This window comes from Triplophysa rosa, linkage group LG3, assembly GCF_024868665.1.
Source record: "Triplophysa rosa linkage group LG3, Trosa_1v2, whole genome shotgun sequence".
NCBI lineage: Eukaryota > Metazoa > Chordata > Actinopteri > Cypriniformes > Nemacheilidae > Triplophysa > Triplophysa rosa.
This window is the reverse complement of record NC_079892.1, coordinates 3,332,507-3,350,184: the sequence shown is the minus strand read 5'-3', so window position 1 is coordinate 3,350,184 and position 17,678 is coordinate 3,332,507. Positions and strand designations below refer to the sequence as shown.

Here is a 17,678-nt window from a genome sequence, read left to right as displayed (position 1 = left end):
AATGTTTACTATTTCAAATCCCGTATTTCCAACGACTGTTATCTAGTATTACAAGAAACCCGCCACACGCCGTATAAAATTATTTTTTTAAATCTCGCCCAGTGATCACAAGTTATTGTGATTGGTCCGTTCTAAAATGCAATATGAAAAGTAACAGGTTTCACGTGACAACTCAGTCCTTCCCTTCAACAGCACTCTGGATCATGTATGCCTGAATAACACCAATAAACATAAGGGTCTTTAAATTACAAATACACACATGATACATTAGATTTAAAATATATATATTATTTATACTTTCAGTTGCTGATCACTTCCGAGTCGTTCGTTGTCTTTCTAACAGCTTATACTTTCATAGGACAGCTTCTTTCACGTGCACTTATAATGCTTTTAAATCGCGTCCTTAACGTCAAATGACGTATACATTAAGCGAAGTAAAAAAATCTTTTAGCGAAGTAAAACTTTCCTACGTCTGGTATTTTGTCAAGATTGAGAAACTCTGTGATGAATTTTGGTCGCCTTACAGGAGAAAACTCCGTGAAGACATTTGGTCGGCCGCTGAGATTCGCGATGACGTCAGCGCGCTAACGCGTTTCAAACGTTTGTGCGGAAGGTATGTTGCGTTTCGCTGTTCTGTTTGTTCACTTTTGTCCCATCGGGTTTATGCAACTTTTTTGTCTTTTCTATCACGATAACCATCACGAATAAAAGACTTTAGACGTGCTCTGATGGGAGTGTGATCACGTTTTTTGTTGTTCTTTTTGTCTACAATCGGTGTGTAACTACGTGATCGTGATGTTTTGATACGCACGTTATACAAATGATCTGTTATGATGATGCTCTTGAAACAACTCTTTTATTAAGCTCTTGGTCGCTTGTGTTTGTTAATTATTCAGTGTGTCGTCACAGGTCCATCATGGAGGGTCTGACCAGGGTTCTCTCCTCCAGCTTCTCCGTGTCCAGAGAACCAAACAGCACATCTGCACCTCACCCACGCCTGGCCCAATACAAGAGCAAATACAGTGTCCTAGAGCAAAGCGAACGCCGCAGAAGATTCTTGGAGCTGCAGAAAGAGTGAGTTATTCCAAACCTGAAATGCTTCGATGTCTTTTCATATGATCACTCAGATCCCTGAATCAGACAACGGAGGTGTGGAGCCCTGATGCTCACTGCTAATCTGAAAAATGAATAGTATGAGTGAATATATAGAATCAGTGAAAACCTAGCAGTCACTGACTTGAATGCATCTTCTCTGCAGGAAGAGGCTGAACTATGTGAATCATGCTCGTCGACTGGCTGATGGAGACTGGACCGGAGCAGATAGTGAAGATGAGGATGATAAAGAGAAGAAGAGTCAACAGCAGCTTGACAAAAGCGCAGATGAGGAAGGGATGGAGATTGAGCAGAGGAAAAAGCTACCAAGACATTAAGCCAACCAGGTGCTTATAAAATACATTGCTATTTAACCTTAAACCCATTTACCAGATTAAGATGCTTGCCATTCATAAGAGGTTGATGCTTTTGGTGCACGCACCCTAAAATGCTTCAAAAAGTGTACAAAAAAAGTATCTTTAAAAGCAAGAAGCGCTGACTATTTATCAGCATTTATAGACTAGTAATTGTGAGCCTTATGATAGAAATATTATGATTGTATTGTGCAGCTGATGTTGTCAGAGTGGCTGGTGGATGTCCCTGCTGATCTGAGCTCTGATTGGCTGATGGTAGTTTGTCCAATTGGTAAACGATCCCTTGTCGTTGCCTCCAAGGTTTGTACCAATCACTTTTTTTACTTTCTTGTCATTTATGAGCTCAACGCTTGTTTTTCTATGATACAGTTTATCCTGTTTGTGTTTTTTGGTACGTAGGGGTCAACGTCATCCTACACTAAGAGTGGCTACTGTGTGAATCGATTCCCCTCTCATCTTCCTGGTGGCAGTAAGCGCAACTCTGCACTGGGAAAAGGTCTGTGTCTCACCTGTCCTACAGAGTTATCACACTAGAGTGTGCTAGAGCACAGCTCTGAGCCATCCTGGGAAACAAAACTGATAAATGTGTCTTGACGTAGATTACACCATTCTAGACTGCATCTACAGCGACGTGGACAGAACCTATTACATACTGGACGTCATGTGTTGGAGGGGACATCCGGTCTATGACTGCCCGGTGAGTGATTCTCCCTCTTTTCATTTACTTAAACATAATTTTTGATTAAAATCACAGTTATTTTGCATGTTCACTGTTAAATTGGTTTATTTTATACAGACAGAGTTCAGATTTTACTGGCTGCAGTCTAAAGTGGAGGAGGCTGAAGGTCTTTCTGAAATTTCTAAAATTAATCCTGTAAGTCAGAAAAGAACAGCTGTCAATGAAGCACATGGAATGGTTTCATAGATTTTTCATTGTTTTATTCAAAAACATCAAAGTTTATTAGTCATTTTAGATTTCAGAATTATAAAATAAAATGTACATTGTTCCAGACATTTTGGCTTGGTGAGTGTTGGATGGTTTTCGGTTCTAAAAGTTACAGTATGTTTACATATGTACATTACGTATGTTTTTTTGGATATAAATTTATCAAATCTATACGGTTGCATTGATTCAAAGTCTGTTCTCTCTCTTCAGTTCCGATTTGTCAGTCTGAGCAACATCCCCTGTTCAACAGAGTCTATCCAGAAAGCTCTTGCACATGAATACAGCTTCACTGTAAGAACATCTTTCATGTGTCATTTTCTAAATAGGTTTTATGTGTGTAAACAAATGTTTTAACTTTGAACAACACCTGTTCTTCTTTTTTAGGTGGACGGCCTTCTTTTCTACCACAAGGAGACCCACTACACCCCTGGTAGCACACCGCTGGTGGGCTGGCTCAGACCCTACATGGTGGCAGATATCTTGGGCATAGAGGTGCCACAGTGCCCTCTTACCAACAAGCCTGACTATGCCAGCCACCAACTTCAGCAGATCCTGGAACACAAGAAAACATCTACAGAAGTTCGTCCAGCGGATCAGAACGGCAGATACGAACTGGAACACCTCTCCACACCAGAGACACTGCTGGAGACTTCACACACCTCTCAGAAGGAGAACATGGAGGTCTGAGGTCTATAAAAAGACTACACAAAATTAGTATTTGTAGAGCTCTTTTCTGCCACAGAAAAGATGTAGAGTTCTAGATCTGGATTCTGTTTGGGCTGATTTGATTTAGCCTGAATTCAGACATGAAGGTCACAAACCAGAATAGTCTTATTTCAAAAAGACAGAAATGTGAACGAGTCAGGTTTTTAATTGCTGTATTATTCAATTACAATTTGGTTATGAGTGCCTCGTAAGGGGCTATTTGTGTCACTATATTCATAAAACTAAAACTGAATTGCTTTTTTGCAAAATATTTTAGTGAATGTACAGCTATTAACAGTAGGATATTCTCTGTTCAATTATGAACCTCAACACAACGTCTTCGTTGGATTTTAAATGTATCTTTTTAAATGGACCTATTCTGTAGAAGGTCAACTATTACCTGGTGATCAAACCAGTGAATTGTTTTTTAAATATGTGTTGGCATTTCAATAAAGTTTTACTGTCCGGGTTTTTTGTGTATTTTTAAATGTCCAAAAGTAACTTGCAGTGTTGTTTTCAAAAATAATACACTAGATTTTTATGAAAATATGAGTGGTTGCTTAGCACTTTCTAAGGTGTTAACATTTTTTCCCTTTTTTTATTGTCTTCCAGACTTGCACATTTAAAGTCGAATTCATCTAAAAATACACCAAACTATGATTTGAGGTATAGTTCATATTAGGTTAGAAATATGGGATGAATTACAAGCAAAGCTATAGATTTTGGTCTATGTAACAAATGCTCAGTTAAACAAATATAGCATTTGTATGAATATAAAACATTACTTTTAAATTTAATTTATAATTTCACTCATGGATTCTGTTTCAGTTGCTGCTGATTTTGTTTTTAAAGGTGCCATTTCACTATACAGCATAAATAAATACGGTTTAATCCATTGTATAGTGTTTTATCAATTTGCATCATTGTACAGCACTAAGTGTATACAGTATGTCTTATTTGTCTTATCCAATGAAACGCTGGCATCATCTAAATCTATTCTGGTTAAATGTCAACAGCCTCAGCTAATGAAGACCAAAACGTGGAGGCAGATTATGTGGAAGCTTCATGCAGTGATGTGAAACCACTAACGTTAGATCACGTCCTACAGAAAACCCAGAGCGTCATCGGAGAGTTTGGTTATTAGTCAGTCGCTGCTTTCCAGGAACACGCAGCACCTGTCAGCCTAGATCAGGCTTCCTGGACCTCTCGTGACCAAACACTGTGTCTGTCAAAACAGAAGTCAGAATTACTGGCTGTGAGTGAAATGTGTCAAGCACGTCAACATTGTAGGTCTACTCAAAACAGGCAGTGTGTGCCTGATGCCCGCAAATGCAGTCTAGGTAATCAAGTTTTTTGGGGGATAAAAGCGTCTGCTAAATGACTCAAAACTGTCTCTGGTTTAATTTTGGGCGGTGATATGTCACCTTCAGTGTATGAATCCTCTTTAAACGTGAAAGTGCTTGTGTGCATTTTTCCAGCATGAGATCATAATGTTCTCCTGTCAATCACTCTGGCCCACATTAAATGATGGAAACCCACCCACAGGAAGCTCTTTGCAGTTCTTGTATCAGCTCTTTTTTCGTTTTTGGTGTACGTATTCTTACATCAGACTTGCACGAGAATCTCTTACATTAGTGATATTTTCTAACTGAACAAAACGAAAACGTTCACTATGTGTTCACCAGAATAAATATACGGTGTCTTTGTGTAGTAAAATGTAGTAATATAACATGGTGGTCAAAAACATGACAAAAATCTTTGTAAGAGATCTGGTAAAACAATTAATCAATAATAATCTATATTTCTTAAAAAATGAAAACATTTAAGGCTGAGTGTGATTGGTAAGCATATAGTATTTATAATAAACCTGAAAGTGAATTAAAATAAAAAGTAAACGTGCCCGTTGTGAAGAACGAACGAGTCTCTTCGCCCGAACGTCGTAGTATTTATGAATGAAAGGGGCGGAGCGTCATTCACACGCAGTTCTCTTAGCGGCCAGCAGGGGGCCTCTCTCACCGCTGCTGCTTTTCGGTAGCGTCTGATCTTCGTTCTCATTCTCTCGTAAAAGCGTCTTAAAGCGCCCGGATGCTGATCATTAACGACCGTTTCAACCTCTCAATATAAACCAAGCAGCCCTCGGGGGTTTCGACGCTTCTCCGTGATGAATTTCCCCCTCCGTCACAAATTCGGGCGGACCGAAGCGCTGCTGGAAAACCATTAGCTCGTTTTTGCGCGTGTATGTGTGTAACGTGTACGTGTATCCAACCGAACCCGGTCCGGATCATGAACGCGCCGCTGTGTCGCGTGCCTTGTTGAAGTGGCGGGCCGCACGGGCTGAAAAAACAGCGCGACTCTCGCGCTTCTCTTGGTGTTAGCCTGATCGCAGCTAACGGGCCTTAAAAACCATCCCGGTCGGATCTACACAGTACGATCTCAACATCTGTCCGGGCTTTAACGGGATCCCGAGGAGGAGGAGAGCATGGCCGCCCGTTTGACCGCAGAAGAGGAGCAGGTATGAAATACCTTCACAGTCCAGTTAACGTTACCGTACCAGAACATTGATTCTCTGTTCCAGCGGTTCTGTTGCTAAGCAACCCCGGTAACGTTGTCCGGTTGATTAGAACAGCTTTACGATGGTTTATTGTGGCGACCACATAGAAGCTAACTTATTGTAAAATCATTTTTTTTGTAGATTGTCGTATTTTTGTTGAAACTTTGGTTCTCTTAATAAGTTTCAATTGTTTATTAAGTTTTAAAAGCGTCTGCTAAATGACTAAATGTAAATGTTTCACCGTGGTTTAATCGCAGTAAAACTTTACTACCATGTTTTTTATTACAATTTGTATAGCCATAGTTTTATAACAAAGATCATGGTTAAACCACACTTTTAAGAAGGATAGGTTTGATAAAGATGCACTGTCGTTGAGTTGCTTTTGAATTAGATTAGATTTCCTCTACAACCTCACATTCAGGTCTGACTCCGGTCTGATATGGAAATACAGCTGAAGGAAAATAGGTTGCAAATGCAGTTTCATCAATGACTCTGACTTGGAACACCAAACGCTCAATAACACTTAAACGTGGATTAAACTCAATAGCTCAATGTCAGGTTTGTCTAAAGCTGTTCAGAGCAGAGCTATTAAAACTCCAGGAGGATTTATCACATACCTACATCACACTTGTAATGTGTGGAGGTGAAGAAATTTAGTGTAAAGAGCTGTTTGTTAGACAGACTCAAACAGGAAATAGTCATTATGTAAGTCTGCTGGTTATTTATAGGTCAACAGAAATGTATGTTTATATAATTGAATATATGGAGAAATATACTCGGCATTCCATACAGTCTTAATACTTGGTTTCAATCCGTTAATACAGGATAGCAATTTCACGTACATGCTAATGTATTAAAAATGGTCTTTCGAATAACTGAAGACGTTTAGTTTTATGAATGAAAGATGCATCAGTGTTCTGTTTATAAACACTTAACCTTTTTGTAAAGATGAGGAAAGGCTGCACATTTCTAACAAGGCCTCTCTGTGTTCTTCATTCGGCTGTTGAGTCTCATTTACATGAGCCCCAGTCGCGCATTCATTCAATTATTCATTCATTGGGTCATTCATTCATTGGTTCATTCATTCACCTGCTCGTCAGCATGGTATCCTCCATCTCTCCCAGCAATAATGGCCGTGTGTAGGAATGTCATGCCTGGTGTTCTGGGGGTGCCTTCTCGGGGTTGGAACCATGGGCTTATCGGGGTGGCTGGCTGGTTCCTGAGTGTGCGAGAATATTTAGATGTTTGACTGGCTGTGTCCGGCGCTCAGAGCCCCGGCGGGACGTGAGCTGCTAAAAGCATTTGAACAGGACCAGCATTGGTGGATGTGTATTACTTCATGAAGTGATGGTTGAAATCTGTTGGTGTGCGTGTGTGGAAAATCTCTGATTTCGCTTGTGATGTTGAGGTCATTCAGTAAGTCAGTATATAACATATAAAAGTCTTACATGACTTTTTTCTCTTAATTGAAACGAGGATATACAAAGAAATCATTTAGAAGCTGTCGTAACCGTGAACACTTTAACATGAGATAGATATGCTATTTGGCCGCTTGAATGTGTGTTTGACTGAAGTGGTGTGAACCGTGATTAACTGTAATCTTGCTGGTTTCTCAGGCCTGCACAGTTCATCTCGTGGTGAATTCTGGACAATTCAGGGCTGTCTGCCTGCGTATTCTGCTTCTCTGTCCTTTTAAGGAGACCGACTGTGTTGTGCAAGTGGGTGGACTGGAACCTCTGGAGAGCGAAGGCGAGGAAAAGCAGATTTTTATTCCGTTTGGTTTTCAGGACGACTCGAGGAGCAGAATGTAAAGTTGGTTTCAGGCAGAAGTAGTTTTGGCAATAATGCAGTATGTTCTGTAATTTTACTCTACTAGTACAAGTTGCTTTTATGATCGGGGTTCACATATACAGCAATTTACAGTGATAAACACAACCAAAACTCATTTATTTTGAAAACGAGGGGGCAAGTTGGCGAATTTCGGCAGCGCGATGTGGGCGTGTCCAGCTTTTAGAAAAAGTCGAGCTTTATTGTGGATTAGAGTTTATTAGAGTTCATCTTGTGTCAGATGCACAATGGAGAAGATAATACAACTGTAAGCTATGTTTTTGTTTCTGTCCATAGTAGGGCTGTCAAACAATTCATCTTGATTAATCGCATCCAGAATAAAAGTTTGTGTTTAGATAATGTATGTCTGTGCTTAATTTTGTATTTATAAACACATACACATACATGCATATATATAAAAAATATATAAATTAATAAACGTTTACATATATTTTCAGTTATTGATAAATATAAGTAAATACTTATTTTAAAAAGTTATTTACCCAAATATATGTGTATGTTTTTGTGTTAGTACATAGACATACTGTATATGATGTAAACACAAACTTTTATTCTGGATGCGATTAATCGTTTGACAGCCCTAGTCGACAGACACGACTGTCTTTCTGAAAATGTGTGCAACACCATCATGTCATGTATTTTAACAGAGTTTGACTAATGCAATAATAATCATATTCATTTTACTGTCATATTGCATTATAAAAGATGAATAACTATAGCTGATAATTACTGTATATGTTGAAGGCACTGACGATTGTTTATTGGAGATGTTTTTTTACCCTGCTGTAGTCATGTAAATTTCTCACACACAGTCCATCACACTGCCGGATGCCATAATCTCCCAGAATGCATTGCATGCTGAGTGGAACTGATTTGCAAACATGAAAATGAAGCTGAAGTTTCTTTTAGATGATTTGCAATGCATATTGAGGAAGTTTCTTTTATGGTGGGTCAGTCTAAGTTTAGCTTGATCTTATCACTATTAGATAAAAATACCGAAAGATTTTACAGAACTTGCTGCCCACTTGGTTCCTCCTACCTCGATGTTCTTTGCCCTCCAGATCCAGAACTCCCAGTCAGATGGATCCATGTCTTCTGCTTTGTGCTCTTTGACAGTTTTTGTTTGTATGCGGGTGTTTATAGTTGTCGGGAAAATACTGAGAACATAGTGTGTTTTTGCTGGAAACGAGGTCATTTTCTTCTCTGCTGTAAACTCACCCAAAGCCGCCAGACGAATGGATACAAACACACACATCCGAGTTCAAAGGCATTTTTTTTTCATTTATTTGGCTTATTTAATGTTTTACATTCTTTTAAATCCAAATGCAAAGAGCTTAGTAGCTCATATACCGCTCTTAACTCTCTCTCTCTTTCTCTCCCTCCCTTTCTCTTAGGCAACTAAGCAGTTTTTGGAAGAGATCAATAAATGGACATCCCAACATGGTGTCACGCCGTTATCCTGGGACGTGGCGGTAAAGTTTCTAATGGCCCGCAAATTCGATGTCCTGCGAGCAATTGAGCTTTTCCACAGCTACAGGGTGAGTGTTCAGCACTGTATTTGTCCCCCAAGTTACCCAGAAAGCAATGTGGTGCCCGGTCATTTTTACCGCGGTTTATTCATGGTAAGTCACAAATACAACTTTACCCGAGAAACTGGTAGAAAATAACTGCAACGTGAATGGGCTAGTGGCACAATTTGGCGCCGGTGAGCTTTTGCGACGCCAGAGTCGCCAGACTACTTTACATTGTTGAGCACTTCGTTATACAACCGGAAAGAGGATCTGTCATATTGCTTATGTATTAAACCCATATTTGCCGTCCAAAAACCCTCCTTTTCCCATACAGTGTTATACGACCGGAAATTACTCTGCCGTCTCTGGCGTCCCAAAAGCTTACCGGCACCATCTTGGGCAACTAGCAAATTTGAGTGCAGCTCGGCTTCATACGAGCAATGGGTTTGGTTTTACAATAGATGTTAATTCGGCATTAAATTGGACTTTAAATTGGGTTGGAGCGGAGAATGCTGTTGTTTGTCTGGTTTGGACTGTAGTTAATTCACTCAGTAAAGATCTGTGTGGTTTTCGGCTCATGCGTGCAGCAGATCTGAGCTCTTTTTTTCCTGAGGTCTGTTTGGATCAGATGTGGATGTGTTCAGTGCATGAGCTGACTCATGCAGTGATGATATCAGTAATCCAGACATGAGCAGTGAAAATCAGAACAATAAAACTTGAGTTTCAGACGCCATCCAAATACAAATCTGTCAGTAAAGGCTGTTACGAGTCTCTTTTTGCATGTTTTTTTGTTTTGTTCTGGTTATGAACATTACTACTGCTAAGATGTCATTCTATGTTGACTTCAAATCAGTTCATTATGCCACAATGAACATCGAGGATGAATAAATGTTGTATAATTCTATTACTTACACCAGTACAAAATGCATTTGTCATTGTGGCTATCTATCCAACACACAAAACAATAATAATACATGATGTCTACATAAAAAAATTTTTTTGTTGTTTTTTAGAGTTTTTATGCTAGTCGCTTAAACAAGCACATTGCAACTACCTTTATGTATACAATAGTAAGTAAGAGATGATGCTGCTGTCCTTCCGAAACCTTGTGTCGTCATGTTTTGTGATTTTTTTATATTTTATCATAAATCATTGTTATTAGTCACCCTTTATGTTTGTCACAGGATTTTTCAAATATCTAACCAATAAAAAGTAATTAAAAGTGCTTGTCTTTAACTTTGACAACACGGTTTTCAATTATTGTAAAATACTGCGTTTTTTCCATTTTCTGAACAGCGAATTTGGACATACAAGGTGAACATTGACAATATTAATCAACCATTTTTTAAAAATTAATTTACAACCATCTGTATTATCAGCTATACCATGAAAAAGGCCAAGAAAACAACCCATTTTATAAACTGTGCAAGGCAGGAATATGTAATGTTCTATAATAATAAGTCAAATATGAGTTTGTTTTTAATTATAAATATTTGATAGCAAAAATTAACATCTGAAGGTTGTCCTGAATTAGTTTTATCTATATTTTTTTGTGACTTTTATTATGTTGGCTTGTTGAATGTTAAATGGATCCAATTCATATTAAATGCAAATGATTTGGTGATCTAGCCAATAAACAAGCAAGTACACCTTAAAGCATGTCTCCCTAAATGTTTGCACGTTTTAAAATGTTAAATAATTAGTAGACAGCTTTTATGAGAAAACTTGAAATAAGTGAGCAAGTTACAAAATTACTTCTGTAACATCTATTTAAAAAAAACTATAAAATCTTTATCGTCCCAACAGTAACTTTTGTGCATCCCTAATAAAAAACAATGTCTTGTCTTATTTATGCACTAAATAAGACTAAATATCTTTCTCTCTTGTAGGAGACTCGGTTGAGAGAAGGAATCGTCAAACTTCAGCCTCACGAGGAGCCTTTACGCTCCGAGCTACTTAGTGGAAAGTTCACCGTTCTGGTAAGATCACACATCACATCAGGGATTTATTCATCTTCAGATGAGCTGGTTATGCTGGGAAATCTGATTCATCGATAAAAAAATCCTGTGCCAAGTTTCATTTTCAGACCACTGCAGTTTCAACCTGATTATAATGTGTGTGTTTAAGAAACGGAAATCTCACCATCTACCTGTCGGTCTATCGAACAGACATCTCGAATGTGCTAAGGAGACCTGCTATCTGTCTCTGTGATTGATTCTGTGCATATGTAAGCCTGTTACAGAATCAAGTGAGTTTAGAGACTGGTGCTGCTCTCCTATTGGTCATGTGGATTGCTGTTGTGACACCTGATTGGTCGCTGCGGAGGCAGTGCCTCATCCGATACCTTCATTGATTGCTTTAACCTCTTTTTTATCCTCCGTTGTTCTCTCATCACATCCTTTTATCTGTATTTATAGTCCGGAGACACTCACACGGGCTCCATACTTCTTATGAGTCATCAGATTATCGGAATATTTTATTAACATAAATATTTGATAGATGTGAGCGTGCGGAAGCGGATCTGATCACTGAGCAGCTGAAAGCAAATAAACTAGATTTAGCGTGGTATTGAATGGCAGAGATGAGTATGGTGTTTATGTATAATGTTAATGAACATCATGTTTCTATAACAACAGCCAGCTTTTGTTAGAATGAGTCATTGTTAACAGCTTTGGAAGATGCGCTCTATACTGCCCCCATGTGTACACTTTGAAAACTTCATCCCAGTTAGTCTGTTAGTCATGATATTATTCCTCTTACGTAAACGTTAACCTGTGATTGTCTGCGCAGCCTTTCTGTAAAATCTATGTGAAATACGCTTCTTTAGATTGTTAATGCGAGATGTTTTCTCTCTTTTTCTGCCATTAGGGTGTCCGTGACCCGTCTGGAGCATCCATCGCCCTGTACACAGCTAAACTGCACCATCCCAGCAAAACAGGAAACCACGTGGTTTTGCAGGCCTTGTTTTACTTGCTGGACCGAGCCGTGGAGAGGTAGAGAGTGTGAAAGATTATACATAGACACAGACTACAGATCTAGGTAGCAAATTTCTTAAAGGGATAATTCAGCCAAAAATAAAAATGCTGTCATCATTTATTAATTCTCATGTTGTTCAAAATCTGTATAAGACTCTTTCGTCTGTGGCGCTCAAAAGAAGATATTTTGAGAAATGTCTCGGTGGTTTAGTGTCTCTACAGTGAAAGTCAATGGGGGCCAGTGCTGTTTGGTTACCATCGTTCTTCAAAATATCTTCTTTTGGGTTGTGCAGAAGAAAGTAAGTCAGGTTAGGAATGACATGAGCATGAAAAAAAAGAATGTTATTTTTTGGATGAACTATCCCTTTAATATCTCAGAACATTCTGGCTACATTTTTCCATTAATAGCTAAAATGAGAATGTGATGATACGCAATGGTGGACGGTTCTTATCCGTCTTGATGTTTCTGCAGTTTTGAGACTCAGAGAAATGGACTGGTTTTCATTTATGACATGGCTGGATCCAACTACACAAACTTCGAACTGGATTTGAGCAAAAAGATCCTTAATCTGCTCAAGGTGAGTTCCTGTGTCTCATGTCAAAGTCACATGTAAAGTACATGCATATAGAGGATTGAAATTGCGTTACTCTCAGACGCATGGTGCATACAAATAACGCTAACACAGAATAAAATAAAATACCATATATATGTATATATGTGTGTGTGTGTGTAAAATACAACTTTACAAGAAGATATATAAAAAAAAATAAGATGGGTAATGGCAGATAGAGTGCAAATATATGTGTGGACTTCCTGTTTCTGCATCATAATCCAATAAAAAAAAAATGCAGATATTTTATTTAATAAAATTTTGTTCAACTCGGTTCACCGTGGGAAGTTAGATGCTTTTTCTCTCTCTGTTGTTGGTCGCAGGGCGCATTTCCAGCGCGTTTAAAGAAAGTGCTCATCGTCGGAGCTCCTGTGTGGTTCCGAGTGCCGTATAACCTACTGAGCCTCTTGCTTAAGGAGAAACTGAGAGAACGGGTCAGTACACACAAGACACAAGAGTACTTAATACTGTATTCTAATTTACAGACGAACAAAAAAATCAAATCCGGACTGTCTTTTATTTGTTGTAAATGTTAAACATGAATATTTTGGTAAAAAAATGCTGACGTGCCCCTCACCTGTTCTCAGGTTCAGATGGTGAAGATGGCCGACCTGCGACAGCATCTGCCCAGAGACTGTTTACCTGAACACCTGGGTGGCTGTCTGCCTCTGGACGTGCACAGCTGGAACATGCAGCTGCTGTCTGAGCAGAACGGCCGCGTGGACCCCGTGGATGAGCTGGTGGGGATCCCGCTGGAGAACGTCTCCATACACACCCCTGGACCTGACGGGATGGGTGTGCCCGAGCTCATGGCCCACCTGAACCGGGCTCAGCGCAGCGGTATCTACATGGAGTACGAGGAGATCCGCAGAGAGCAGCCGCCGGGAACTTTCTCCTGTTCGATGTGAGTATGATAGAATGTAATCATATTTTTTTATATTACAGAGGGTAAAACCAGATAGAATAGTGTAGGCGGGGCTTTAAATTTGACATTGTGACAAACATGAGATTGAAAATCATTCATGGCGATAACTTTACACTTCGTTAGGGCCGCTCACAACCAGGAGCGAAATCGTTATGGCGACGTGCTGTGTCTCGATCAAACACGTGTGCGGCTCAAAGCGAGAAGAAACGAGGTTTGTGCTGTCTGATGTCATTCTGTAATAGGTTTAACAATACACTGGAACAAACGTTTTAGAGGTGTAAATTAGAAAACAACCTATTATATACAAAACGTTTCCTCCTTTTGTCTTTTCACAGAGATCAGACTACATAAACGCCAGCTTTATGGATGGATACAAGCAGAAGAATGCGTATATTGGGACTCAGGGTAAAACCAGACCCTTTAAAAGCTTCTTCAGGGTTCAGTTTCAGTATTCTTGGAGGTTAATATGTGGGCATTGTTTTTGACCAGGACCACTGGAGAAAACGTACGGAGATTTCTGGAGAATGGTTTGGGAGCAAAATGTGCTTGTTATCGTCATGACAACAAGGTGAGACAGTTGGCATAAATAATAGTGTGCGAACATGAAGTCTAGTACACGTAGACATGAAGAGACATTTTAAGAGGCAGGTTCATTTGAAATCGAACACAGCAGACCAGAATATACACCCTGACACCAAGAAATTATACAACATTCAAATTTAAATATATAATTATGTATACAAAAAATGAAAATATGAAATGCTTCTTATAAAATAGGGCTGTCATGGTATCAGATATTGTGGCCATAGTAAATGATGGTTACAATATTATCATGATTTACATTGACATGTTTTTAATATCAATAAATAATGCTTGGTCATGTTGAATTTAGTTTGTTTTGTGTTTGTAGTCATTTTCTCTTGTTAAACGGTTATTTATATTACGGATATTTCATATACACTCCTAATATGAAACCTTTCAGCTCATGATACAAGACACAGTAGTATCACAATATTTTAAACTAAAATCATATTTTATTGAAATTCAAGTAAACGATTTTAATGACATTCAAGTAAACGATTTTAATGACATTTTTGTTATACAAACAGTGTGTTATAGATATGACAACAGCATTCAAGGTTAAGCGAAATTGTCTGTCACTGAAGAATAAAATAGAATTTGAACAAATTTCTATCTTTTTTTTGCATAATTTGCATGATTAACATTTTTTTACCAGATTGAAAATCTAAATGCTGAAAGAGAGTTTCTTAAAGCAGTGAAAATAAAAAAATACATAAAACCATGTTTGCGCTGTTCACTGTTTACGCAGCTCATCCAATATAATGAAACCGATGTCATATCATAAACATCACCATATATTGAACCATGATACATTGTTTCACCCCTAAAACTTGAAATACATGCTTGACAAAAAACTAAGTTTAAGGTCGTTGCGTTTTGTGCAGGACGGAAGAGGGCGGCCGGAGGAAGTGTGGACAGTACTGGCCTCTGGAGGAGTGCGGTCAGGAGGTCTATGGACACATCGCCGTGGTCAATCACAGAGTGGACAACCACGCCCATTACAACCAAACCACACTGGAGCTACACAACACAGAGGTGCCACACACAAACACACAATGTTTCCTTTTTTTACTTTAAGAAGAATAAACTGGAACAGCGTTTTAACTTTCGTTTCTTTTCCACAGACGTTTGAACAGAGACAGGTGACTCATTTCCAGTTCCTCAGCTGGCCTGATTACGGGGTGCCGTCCTCCGCGGTGTCTCTCATCGACTTCTTGGGAGCCGTGAAGCATCAGCAGCAATGGGCGGTCCAGGCTCTCGGGTCACAGTGGAGGGGTCATCCACTCGGGCCGCCCATGGTGGTCCACTGCAGCGCTGGCATCGGGAGAACCGGTTAGTTTCAACCACAAAGTATTGCGGTGCATAGAAAAGCAACATTTTCATCATAAAATAAAAAATATGTAGTTCTTTTTTCATCATGTTGACCTATAACACCTTCCGACCTCCACAGGTACGTTTTGTGCATTGGACATCTGTCTGTCTGAACTGCAGGACGTTGGGACCCTTAACGTCTGTCAGACGGTCCGACGGATGAGATTGCAGCGTGCCTTCAGCATTCAAACACCTGAGCAGTACTATTTCTGCCACACCGCAATTCTTGAGCATGCCCAGAGACAGGGCCTGCTCTCTGCCAATCATTGAGCAGCATGACCAACTCTTAGCCAATCAGAGGTGTGAAGGGCCTCATCTCAACCAATCAGTAAGAGAATCGAATCTTATGATGCGGTTGGTCAGTGATTTTCTTCCAGGATATATTTGCCTCAACAGCTTGTTTTATTATTACTGATCCACACCAGTTATTTCAATATTATCCTAATGGTTGGCAGCCTAAATAGTAACCATAAGTGAGTGGTCCACCTGTTCTATAACGTGTCTGTAATGTTGCAGGTTAGTCTGTGAATGTTGTCAAAGTTCAGATATTTCACACAAATATGCTGCACTCAAATATTATTTGTGACAATGATACAACTGAAGATCCAAGACTTTACTTCAGATCATTTACTGTAATGATTAAACAAGAGAAAACTTGACATTTGTTTAAAAAAATACTTTTTGCACATGGCTCACAGTTTGCAGACTGGTGTTTTGTGTCATTTTGCCACAGACCAATGATTCTTGCCTGTTATGACGCCTCCGACCAATAATCCATCCTTCCACAAATTTTTTTTTGTCATTTACTCTTCTTTGTCATTTTAAACCTGTCTGACTTTCTTTACTTTATTCAACGGATGAAGTTTAGCAGATATATAATGTGTGCTCTTTTCATACAGTTGAAATGAATGTGGACAGATGCTGAATGGCAGTTGGACATGAAGGAAAATTCTAGGTTAAGGATTTGTCGCTTTAAAACATTGAAAATTTGATTACACTTCGTGGTAACAAAAGTAATGTTTAAATCGTTTTAAATAGTGTATTAAATGCTTATGTACATGCCCCGTTAATTCCCAATGTAGGTCTCATACTGTAACCTTGATGTTTTGATTACTTTGATAGTTTAAAGTAATTTTTATCATAATAAACATTATGCCATAAATGTAGTTTAACTTTATTTCAGCCTGAGATTTAGTATGGCTTTAGACTATGGAATATAGCTCACAAATACACTTTTTTTTTTTTACCTTTTTAGAGCTGGCTAGTGTCTGTCCACATTCAATTTCATATATGCTGAAGAGCAGTGTCTTTTCCTTGACAAACATTTAGTTTTTCTAGTTCTGCTTATTTTTGAGATTTACTTATGTGTCCAGTCCAGTGCATAATTCTAGACACACTAGAGTTAATGTATTTGCTAGAATTGACTTAAGACTGAATAATTTCTTGATGCCTCTGTAGTTTGTACGACTTGTGCAGTTGAGTGAACCGGATGACTAATAACTGAGTTCTGATGGTTTTGATGGCTGGACGTGAAAAATTCTTCACCAACTCTTTGGATCTGTGAACCTCCACACTTCACTGATGTAGTCTTTATTTAGTGGGACGACTACATTGAGTCATTTTCACTTTGTAATAATTTTGTCTATATTGTACTAATAACATGTTTAAAATTATATCTAAGTGCATTTAGAATCGCTTTTTATTCTGTTGTGGAGTTAAAGAGTCTTTGCTACCGAATTCATATTGAATTTGCTTGTAGTAAACACACTCCAAATGATTTCAGGATCTGCAGTCCTGCCTCCATGGGCACAAAATGTGTTCAGTTGTATTTTTCTATTATATTCAAGCTGTATGTCCTTATTACTCTCAAATATATATGTAAATTATATTTTCATTTATATCCGTTTTTTCTTTTTATGTCTATGGGATTTAACTAACCTAAAAATGCCAATGCCAAGCCTGTGTACATTAATGTGTTTGCAGCAGTTTTGTTGTAGAGATAAAAAGAGCCTTATTCCACACATGTGGATCCAGTCAAAGTTTGTGCAAGGACTGTCTGCACATTTCTGCTGCCTTTGTGTCTGTCTGTCTCCCAAAAAAAGAAACTGTCAAACTGTAATGTCATTTTAGCAAAATCGTGTTTATTAAATGGAAGAATCATTTACGGAGTGTAACTTCACTTTTTAT

The 17,678-nt window shown here is 38.7% G+C and overlaps 2 protein-coding genes across 2 annotated transcripts; both read left to right on the top strand.

Annotated features, from left to right (window-relative positions):
- The first annotated feature begins 398 nt into the window (after positions 1-398).
- Positions 399-3,820, top strand: snupn (snurportin 1). The gene is given in 9 exon segments (XM_057329335.1): positions 399-613; positions 910-1,074; positions 1,259-1,439; positions 1,662-1,766; positions 1,866-1,962; positions 2,066-2,163; positions 2,263-2,340; positions 2,623-2,703; positions 2,797-3,820. Coding segments are annotated over 9 exon segments (1,308 nt in total). The 5' UTR covers positions 399-413; the 3' UTR covers positions 3,100-3,820.
- Positions 3,821-5,009: 1,189 nt separating this feature from the next.
- ptpn9a (protein tyrosine phosphatase non-receptor type 9a) lies at positions 5,010-17,650 on the top strand. Its single transcript, XM_057329333.1, has 13 exons — positions 5,010-5,629; positions 8,911-9,054; positions 10,917-11,006; positions 11,896-12,020; positions 12,475-12,580; positions 12,937-13,047; positions 13,201-13,517; positions 13,662-13,749; positions 13,874-13,943; positions 14,028-14,106; positions 15,005-15,155; positions 15,245-15,452; positions 15,571-17,650. The coding sequence occupies exons 1-13, from the start codon at positions 5,597-5,599 to the stop codon at positions 15,759-15,761; spliced, it is 1,713 nt and encodes a 570-aa protein (XP_057185316.1). The 5' UTR covers positions 5,010-5,596; the 3' UTR covers positions 15,762-17,650.
- The last annotated feature ends 28 nt before the right edge of the window (positions 17,651-17,678 follow it).

What these genes read in the sequence shown, in the direction of transcription:
- ptpn9a (XM_057329333.1), top strand. Translation starts at nt 5,597, where the DNA reads ATGGCCGCCCGTTTGACCGCAGAAGAGGAGCAG. An exon ending in TGCGTATATTGGGACTCAGG is followed by an intron (nt 13,944 to 14,027) that starts GTAAAACCAGAC and finishes GTTTTTGACCAG; the next exon opens with GACCACTGGAGAAAACGTAC. An exon ending in GTTATCGTCATGACAACAAG is followed by an intron (nt 14,107 to 15,004) that starts GTGAGACAGTTG and finishes CGTTTTGTGCAG; the next exon opens with GACGGAAGAGGGCGGCCGGA.